This window comes from Pectinophora gossypiella, chromosome 6, assembly GCF_024362695.1.
Source record: "Pectinophora gossypiella chromosome 6, ilPecGoss1.1, whole genome shotgun sequence".
Taxonomy (NCBI): domain Eukaryota; kingdom Metazoa; phylum Arthropoda; class Insecta; order Lepidoptera; family Gelechiidae; genus Pectinophora; species Pectinophora gossypiella.
The window spans coordinates 10,326,054-10,336,366 of NC_065409.1; the positions used below are offsets into that span (position 1 = coordinate 10,326,054).

The following is a 10,313-nucleotide window of genomic DNA, read 5'->3' on the forward strand; positions in this document are numbered from 1 at the left end:
GTTAAATGAGTCATTTTTATTCCGTATGGAGTATAAAGGAAATGGATAAAACAACACACGTAAATGAAAAAAAAAAGCTAAAAAACGTTTATTTAATAACTTGTATTCCCTCCCCGAGCTCTAATTACTGCTTCCATACGGTTCTTCATCGATCGGATGAGAGTCACGATCACATGCTGTGGTATATTGTCCCATTCCTCTTGGATTGCATCTTGCAGCTGGCTAAGTGTTTCTGGGGCAGGATCTCTTGCTCGAATTCGTCTCTTTAATTCATCCCACAGATGTTCAATGGGATTCATGTCCGGGCTTCTTGCTGGCCATTCCATAATAGAGATATCGACTTCGTTAAGATAATCTCGTACGACGCCCGCGGTGTGAGCCCTAGCATTGTCGTGCATGAATATGAAGCCGTTGCCAATAAAATGTGCATAGGGCATCACATGAGGCTCGAGACACTCTTCGACGTACCGATGACAGTTTAGTGCAGGCAGACGTGGCCCAGACACGAAAGCAAGCTCTGTCTTACCGTCGGCGCTGATTCCTCCCCAAACCGTCCACGAACCGCCACCATAGCTGACCTTTTCTTCAATGCAGCATTGTGCATAGCGTTCTCCGTCTCTTCTGTAGACCTTGTTCCTTCCGTCGTTACCATACAGCATAATTTTACACTCATCAGAAAAGAGAACTTTGCTCCACTGTAGGTATGACCAATTTAGGTGCTCACGTGCAAAGTTAAGGCGCGCTCTTCGATGGTCTGCAGTTAATTTCGGCCCATTTGCTGGCTTATGCGGTACCAGTCCACGATCCTTCAACCTTCTTCTAATTGTAGAGTCACTTACAGCCACCCTTCGTACAACACGAAGCCGCTGCTGCAGTTGAAAAGCGTTAAGGCGTCGATTTCTTAAAGAAGTTGTTACAATAAATCGATCATCTCGCTCAGAAGTGTCCCGATTCCTGCCAGATCCTGAACGGCGCGTGAACAAACCAGTCTCCCGATAACGTTTATAGACTCTATGAACAGATGACAGGCTTAGATGCAGTCTTGCAGCCACAACACGCTGACTAAGGCCAGAATCCAGCAATGCCACAACTTGGGCGGCTTCTGTGGGCGAAGTATCCATACGTTTTAGAAAAAAAACCTTTTTTCAGACGTCCCAAAGTCACAGTATTGAAATAAAAAACAAAAAGTTTAAGGATAGGCGCCAATTTTTAGTTTTTAAACGCTAAATGTACTCCAACCCTAAACACACATTTGTCTCAAAACAGTGATTCATTTCGTTTATAAGATAAACAAATGAAATTCTAATTTTGAATTTAGAATTTTCGCTTATTACTGTAATGGCCAAACTGCCAGCTATACATTTATGTATTTTTTTCATCGTATGAATTCTTTTTTGTGTTAAATTCGGACAGAAACAATGAAAACGGAAGTGTTTCGATTTTTTTGATGAGAAGTGTATTTGTTATGGATCTGGCAAGAAAGTCTGCTTGCTCATTACCAACCACACCAATGTGTGACGGTGTCCAAGTCAATATTATATTTTTATTGTTTATTGACAGATTTTTATATTTTTCCCTTATGTCATAGATTATGTAGTTGGTATTACTAGTAAGGTTGGGATTATTAAGAGCTTGAAGAACACTCATACAATCTGAAACTATTAGCCACTTGTTGCCATCCTGAGACTCAATATAATCTAAAGCTATTAGAATAGCCAAACATTCAGCTGTATAGCTACTGACAAATGAAGGCAGTTTATACCCATGTCCCCCCTTAGCATGGGCATCATAAATTGCAGCAGAAACAGATTTGCTATTTTTGGCACCGTCAGTATAAACCTGATGATGATCAGACCAACCATTCAAAAAAGAATATACCTCTTCCTTACATTTCAAAGATGAATTTATATCAATTTTCATTGGAAAGAATTTAGAATCAAAAGAGTTCTCATAGCAAGGCCATAAAGAACTTGAATACAAATTAAAATATTTTTGTAAATTTATAATTTCAGGCAGAAGCTGCCCAAGGGAACCAAAATATGAGCTACTAATTCTTGAGGAAGAAGACTGCAACTTCAGAAGCAAAGGATGATTTTTAATAGAAGAAATTTTCAATAGAAACTTAAAGATGAGATATTTGAACCTGCTTAACAAAGGAGGTACATTACATTCCACCTGCATCGATATGATGGGGGTGGAGCACATTGCACCAAGAATAATTCGTAAACAACGATTCTGGATCTTTTCTAATTTTTCAACAAATTTATTTACACTAGAAAAGCAAAAAAAAGCATATTCAAAATGACTCCTTACAATAGATTTATAAAGAATCAATAAAATTTTGGGATCTGCACCCCAGTAGGTACCAGTTAAAGATTTTAATATATTACAGGATTTGGATGCACGAGTTGTTAAGCAATCGACATATTTTTCAAACTTAAAATTATGCTGAAATAAAACACCCAAAAACTTAACTGTATTATCAACAGGCAGCAATCTATTATTATAATAAAGTTTAACACTTGACGTTTTAACCATTTTTTTAGAAAAGATAACTACTTTACTTTTGTCAGTGCTGATCTCTAAACCAAGACTTTCAAAATAAGTCTGCAAGTTTAAGAGAGCAGCATTAAGTTTCCCTAGAATATCAGGCAACTCAGTACCAGAACAATACACAGCCAAGTCATCAGCAAATTGTAAATTTTGAGTTTCACTGCCTAAAACTAAATTTAATTTATGAATATACAGTATGAACAACAATGGGCTTAAAATCCCACCTTGAGATACTCCTTTGAAGGAATTTCTAGGACCAATTAACTGATTATCATGTTTAATAAAGATTTTTCGACCATGCAAGAAATTAAATATCCAATTAATTATTTTTCCAGGCAGCTGCAATGAAGACAGAACAGTTGTTAAAATATCCAAATTAACATTATTAAAAGCGCCAACAACATCGAAGAAAATACAACCCAAAATCTGATCACGAGACAGAGCATCACGGACATCCAGACAAAAGTGACTCAGGCTTTCCCGCGCCGACCGCCCTCGACGAAAGCCAAATTGATTAGCTGGTAAGATACTATTGCTTTCAATGAAGAATTCCAAACGCTGTTTAATCAGTTGTTCAGCTATTTTACCAACACAAGAACTTAGTGTTATAGGACGATATGAATCAGCATGGCTACTATCCTTTCCTGGTTTTAAAATAGGCACTATACAATCTGTCTTCCATTGTTCAGGGATTAAGCCGTTTTGCCACAGATAATTTAGTAAATTCAAGAATAATAACATACTGGATGGATTTAGTAATTTAAGCATTTTGTATGACACCCAATCCAGGCCACATGCTGTATCCTTACGAGATCTTAAGGCTGATTTTAATTCTTCAATAGAAAAGACTGTTGCCAGAAAAGAATTCGTGGAACTTAATAATATATTAAAGTGATTGTTGTCAGACAATTTTTTAGCTGTGTCAGGAGTATACTTGCGCAAAAACTGAAATACCCAGGCTTGACTAGAAAACTCACTGTGTGTTGAAAAGGTTTTATTAAATTTCCTAGTTTTAGACCAAATTAGTTTCATTGGTGTTAGTCTGGAAATAGATATACAAAAATTTTCCCATGACGATTTACGTTCCTGCTTTAATGTGCGTTTTTTAAGGGCTTGCGCTCGCTTGAAGTTAATAAAAGTATCGACACAAGGATTTAATTTAAATTCTAAATATGCTTGTTTACAATTATTTACAGTTTTAGTACATTTTTCGTTCCACCAGATTAGAGGGATTCGATTTTTAGTTCTATGTTTATTATTATGAGAAGTTGAGGGTGAATTAACTTTGGTAGTACTGCCAGACCTTGAACATACTACACATTCATTTATAGTAGAAATGATGATATTGCAGAAATTGTTATAGCTCTCAATTAAATTACAAACATCAATTTGAAATTCGGATAACAACTCATTTACACGTTTCTCATATAGCTCCCAATCTACCATTTTCAGGTTGGCGTGAGGCGGGATGTTCGCCGAAGAGTCTGTAGCAACTGAAGGAGAAGATGTAAAACAATACTTCGTCAAAGTGGGTAGATGATAGCTACCACCTAAGGGATCTGACATGACCTGCCATTCACATGACAAGGCCAGTGATGAGGAAACCAATGTTAAATCAAGGCCATTTGGCCGCCAACTAAGGGTACCTGTTGTCGTTGCACGTCCGTCATTCAAGAGAACCAAGTCATTCTCATCCATGGAGTCCAAGACGCTTCTGCCTCGTGTATCAATACTACCACACCCCCAAATGGTGTGATGTGCATTGAAATCGCCTGCTATAATCAACGGTTTTGGAATACTACGAATCAAATTGTCAAATCTACCTTTATTAAAGGTAGGGTTACAATTACCTGGACTGTAAAAACTAGCGATAGATATGTATTTTTGATCAATTTGAACCTGAACTACAACGTTTTGTAGTGAGTCATCAAAGAAAGTGTCTAATTTACGAAATACTAGACTTTTATGAATTAGAATGGCTACTCCATTGTGGTCATTGCCGCAATCATTACGGACAGTGGAGTACCCTTTAATATTAAAAATTGTACAAGATTTAAACCAAGTTTCACTAATAATAGATATATGTATTTTATTATCAAAGAGAAATTTTTCAAATTCATGTCTATTACTTAACAAACTCTGTGCGTTCCACTGCATTATATTTATTGTTTGGGCTGAGAATTTGAAGAATTTTTATTTTTATGCTGAATAGTTTCTTTTATTGTGTCTGTTATCATTTGAGAGCTAATACTTGTGTTGTTTACTTTGTTTAATGTAATAACTTTTATTATAGATTCTGTGAGCAAAGTTAATGCGTTTTTATTAGATAGAATTAAATTTATTAATTCCTGACTGTTTTCTGTTTTGCTGAGTGATGGAAAGTGTTTATTTTTATTGCTGAATAAATCTGAAAAAGGTGTCGGCATAACTTTATTTTTATTTTCAATTATTTTTTGTTTCTTTATAGGACATTGCCCCGAAATAGACAAGTGATTTCCCTGACAGTGGACACAGATAGCTTTGTCTGATGAAGAGGTGCACGATTTAAAATTGTGCTGGTCACCACAAATTGAACATCTTTCAGAGTTTTTACAGAATTTTCCCAAATGACCATATCTTAAACATCTGAAACACTGTTTTACCGGGGGGATGTAGGGTAAAACAGGGAACCTCCACATTTTAATAAAAACATAGTCTGGCAAAGAAGTCGACGCTGAAAATGTAATTGCGACCGATTGGGTGGGTTGTAGTTGGAACGACTCTCCAACTTTCTCCCTTCTCATAATTCGTCGTACACAGATTACTTTTTTACAATTTGTACCTAGACCCAGTTCGTTAAATATTTTTTTGTTTGTCATACTGGTAGGCACTGAGTTGATAACGCCAGTCATTTCAGTGGTACCAGCAGGTATCGTCGCTTTTAAATTTTGGTCTCTCAAGAATGTAGAGTTATCCAAAAAAGCATTTGCTAAATTTGGGCGATCAAAGACTACGCCAATTTTAAATTTATTTATTTTTTTGAGATATTTAATGCCTTTGACTACTCTGGTGAAACAAGTGCTTAAATTCATCATATCTCGTGTCCCAATCGGTTGTTCAGTGCTACTTTCGATAAATACAACAAATTCATAACCTGCTGCGCTATCTTCTGGATACCGGCGACTATAATCAGTCACTCGGTATGGAGCATATTTGTCTTCTTCAATCTCCGTGTCCATGATCCTTGGCGGGTCGGTAACGTCCGAGTCAGAAGACTCGGGCTCAACAACCTCACCTGGTTCATCCCGAGACTGGGGCTGCTGCTTGCCTCCTTTTGTTGCCGAATACTTCCGCTTTGCCGGCTGGCCAGGCATCTTGCCCGCCGCGCGGGTCCTTAGCGGACCGCCTCTGCTACGGTTTTTTATAAAAACTTACCAAACGATAAATATTTACATTCAGATATGAAATAACTATTTATACAATAACTTAAACTAAATAATTATGTACAAATTATGCAAATATCTACAAAATTTGGAAATAAAATTGAAATTAAAATCGAGAGCTTAAAAAATCCCGCCTAACTTGTTCGAAGGTTCCCGCCCTTTTTTTCGCAATTCGCTCAACACGACACTCATTGACTTTGACAGATAATTTTCTTTTCTCCACACAAGTGTACACAGACATACAGCCTCACCTGACGTTTTGTAAACAATTTTTAACACTTTTAATTATTTATTTAATTTATACAGCTTATTACGTCCATCCGACGTAACCATCATTATTTTTATAATATGGGACGGATGGGTAGAACGGGATGAGGAAGATGTAATTAAAACATTATATATTATTATTATTATTCACTTGAGTAGGTATGCGTAAAATGAAACAAAACTATGTAATGTCAAGCTAGGCAGCATGGCCTTATGATCTTAGCCTGACCCTCAAATGGGCAAAAGGAAAAAAAAGTAATGTCAAGACCGTCTCCTAACCTCACTTTGTTTCGTAAAAAAGTTATAAAAGGTGTTTTTTAAAACATTTGTAAATAAACTTAAGAATAATTTTCTACGATACCAATTAGTTTATAACGTAAAACCAAAGTATTGATAGTTAAATACATATACGACAATGATGGAAAACAGTAACAAAATTATCCCACCGCATTTAAATGCTGAAATATACAGAACCGATACCACTGGGACAAACACGGTATCATATTTGGATTACATACGTATTCATACAGGTAATTTTATATCGAATTAGATCAAATTTTATCCTACAATCTTTAATTAGAAAATAGAGTTCGAGGACAAACAAAAAGTTAATGTTTTGTGCTGTTACTTATCGTGTATAACCTAGAAGTCAACTACAAAATCTGAGAGGTTCTAAACGTTTGTTATTACAAACAATGAATACAATGAATAAACTATTACTTTGCCAACTTACATATAATGTTTTTTTTTCTAATTACAGATGGCAGTTTGTTGGTAGGTAGTTCTGAACTTACAGGAAGGTATTGGAATGGTGGCATAAACGTCTTTCAGAATGTAGCTGAAGGTCAGAGAGAGTGCAAAAAGTCTAAAAAGTGCATTTCTCTCACTAGTGGAACTGCTGATGGATGTTTTGCTGATAGTTCGTCAAAGGTAAATGTTTTTTTTTTAATTATATGACATTACTTTTTATTATAGACTATTTATACTTGCCATACAACCATAAAGTTGAAGTTGACTATTTATACCTACAGTATACAGTTCCCAGGACATGGCATTGAATTTATTTACTAAGATTACTTCTCCAGGTATACATTTACTAAATTTAATGTACCTATTTACTAAGAGGACTTCTCCACCTTACTAGTACCCTATATCAGTCTCTGTAAAGCTCTATCCTTCTGCTAATCATTCTAAGAAAAGACAGACTATGCATGATATGATCTTCTTCTCTATCTTCAGCAACCATTTCTTGAACAAAATCAACATCCTTTCCATCCAATTATCCATCTCCTGACGTACTATATTACTGGTACTAATGGTATGAATCATTTCCTTCAGATAATACTATGTGAAGACAATGGTGCAGTGAGTGTGTGGGCTACTTCTGATGACGGTGCATGGAAGATATGGGATAGGAAGGTGTTTGCGGCGGAACACGATGATGCGGCACTCGCCATTGAATGTGTTGACTCTGGCAAAGAGTATATAACCACAGGAGCTGATGGAAATGTCAAGGTAGTCTTATAAGCTCTTCTAGTGCATAATTTTCTATTAATGATTGGGTTAAAATTCAAATTATACTAGCAGCACCTGTAGCTAGACAATAATAAATGTTTCTTTAAAGGAAGCTATCATATTACAAAAAGTAAACTAACCACTGAAAAAACCACTTACTGATATAATATTCTTTTCTCTTTCAGCTCTGGGATATCTGTGATATGATTTGTATTAAGAATTATAAAGGGGCCCATAACATGGCAGTTTATGGAGTAGCAGTGAAACCTAACTCAAAGGCGTGTTTCGCCACTGCTTCTTTGGACAGTTATGTTACTCTATGGGATCAAAATATTGACAAACCAGTAACAGGTAAAGGTCTATTAAGCTCCCACTATACATGACACTTAACTGCTTAATAATCTGTAATTAATTAGGTACTTTTTTATTTTTTAAAACTAGTGTTTTATTAACCCTGCAGATTTTCTAATTATTGACCAGATAACAAAGAATGTCCCTAAAACACTAGAATAATAATTCACTTATATGTTTTTTCTTGCAGATTTAGTTAAGAATAATTGTGGTGTGCGTTGTCTACAATGGCTAGACGAATACAGAGTGGTGTACGGTGATGAAGCTGGCATACTAAGACTGGTAGACATCAGGAAAACTGATGACACAAATAAACTAGCTGAATTCCCTGCTGCTGTTCACAAAGTAGCTGTTAACTCTGGGTGAGTAATAAAATTCTTATACATAAATCTGTGTGTCATTTGTAATTACGATACAATGTGATGTACAGTCATGAGCAATATCATGTACCCACTTTAGAACCCTGTCGCACTATCATATTTAACATTTAATGAGACTTACGATTAATTTGTCAAAAAAGATAATGTGGCATGGTTTCAGAGTGTATACATATTGGTACTCCTGACTGTTTCATTAATTCAGAGCAAAATTAAGAAGTATTGTCTCATGATGTAGTTGCAATGAGGGACATTCCAGACTAAGTTCACCAAAATAAATATAGATGGCGCTGCTGTACAGATTAAATGTGATAATTACCTATTTTCTCAAGGTATAAAAATATCTGTTGCCTGATATTTGGATCAGATATATATAGAATTACGTTGATACCCATGCGTCTCTTAATTCGATCAGAATATTTATGGGTGGAGATGGAGATCGATGAGGAGCTCGGTAGCGCAGCGATAAACGTGCTCGGTTTGCGATTGTTGAAGTTAACAACTTTCGCAAAGGCCTGTCATAGGATGGGTGACCACAAAAAAAAAATGTTTTCATCTCAAGCTCCTTCGTGCTTCGGAAGGCACGTTAAGCCGTTGGTCCCGGCTGCATTAGCAGTCGTTAATAACCATCAATCGGCACTGGGCCCGCGTGATGGTTTAAGGCCCGATCTCCCTATCCATCCATAGGGAAGGCCCGTACCCCAGCAGTGGGGACGTTTATGGGCTGATGATGAATAATGGGTGGAAGATGTGTCGTGTTTGAGTGTATAACATTAAACAAAGGCAACATCGTACAGCGCCATCTATATATTTTTATGGGAACATTCCCATACATTCCCATTCCCATTTGGCTACATAGCCTGGGAAATCCCTCAGTATAAGGCTAACCACATTGCCATGTTATATAAGTGTTTTTGTCTTTTGTTTCTCCCACGTGCTGAATTTATTTCCAGATCTAACAAGATAGCTGTATGCTGTGATAACAAAATAGTATCAGTTTGCACAGTAAATGCAGACAACCAGTCCAGTATAGAATACCATGACAGACATATGCACAACAACTACGTAAGAGGCCTCGCCTGGGACGTGAATGAAAAGAATATCCTCCATACACTAGGATGGGACGGTGAGATTAAAACTCACAAAATATGTAATTAGCTAAGTAATAATTGAATTTCTTAATACATCATTATTTCTCAACATCATGAAATATGTTTTTTGATTTTCGAACTTTTTAGACCACTCTTTAATGTTTGATATCAATATTGTCATAACCTATAGCCACTTCTTCAATCTTAATCAACTTTTATTTGATATATTAGTATGGAATAAGAATTTATTTGACCTAGACCAATGGTAATAAGTATCTCAGGCCTTTATTATATCCATAAAGGCCCCGATTCCTGCAGACACATCCTAATTTTATTTTAAGTTATACCCGTCATATTCTTATCCGCCGAAAAGGAAAGGGACGGATGATTGACAACTCTTAATTTTAAAATTAATGAATAACCCAGGTGAATAAAATAGGCATCTCCCTCATAGTGTGCATCGTAATTCTATCGGGTTATTGGCCAATAGTTGACGCATACATTTTATGCCTGTCGATTACCCATCCCTTCTTTTTTAGCGGATAAGAAAATGACAGGAATAACTTAAAATAAAATAATTATTAATCATGTATTTTTTATATTGACAACCTTAAATGGATCTGCAGTCATAATAGTAAAAAATAGGGTTTATATATTGTTATATAATATTATTATTTTATAATATTATTGTTATATTGTGTTGCTATTTTAGGGTTTATATAACAATATATAAACCC

General features: G+C 35.9%; 1 protein-coding gene across 1 annotated transcript; it reads left to right on the forward strand.

The window, feature by feature from the left end:
* The first annotated feature begins 6,505 nt into the window (after positions 1-6,505).
* On the forward strand, positions 6,506-9,695 carry LOC126367243 (methylosome protein 50-like). The gene is made up of 6 exons (XM_050010655.1): positions 6,506-6,772; positions 7,003-7,172; positions 7,581-7,757; positions 7,943-8,108; positions 8,299-8,470; positions 9,439-9,695. The coding sequence occupies exons 1-6, from the start codon at positions 6,658-6,660 to the stop codon at positions 9,641-9,643; spliced, it is 1,005 nt and encodes a 334-aa protein (XP_049866612.1). The 5' UTR covers positions 6,506-6,657; the 3' UTR covers positions 9,644-9,695.
* The last annotated feature ends 618 nt before the right edge of the window (positions 9,696-10,313 follow it).

Bases quoted from the DNA above. Each gene is read 5' to 3' on its own strand.
- LOC126367243 (XM_050010655.1), top strand. From the start codon at position 6,658: ATGATGGAAAACAGTAACAAAATTATCCCACCGCATTTAAATGCTGAA. The intron at 6,773-7,002 runs GTAATTTTATAT...TTCTAATTACAG, and splicing joins TTACATACGTATTCATACAG to ATGGCAGTTTGTTGGTAGGT. The intron at 7,758-7,942 runs GTAGTCTTATAA...TTTCTCTTTCAG, and splicing joins GAGCTGATGGAAATGTCAAG to CTCTGGGATATCTGTGATAT.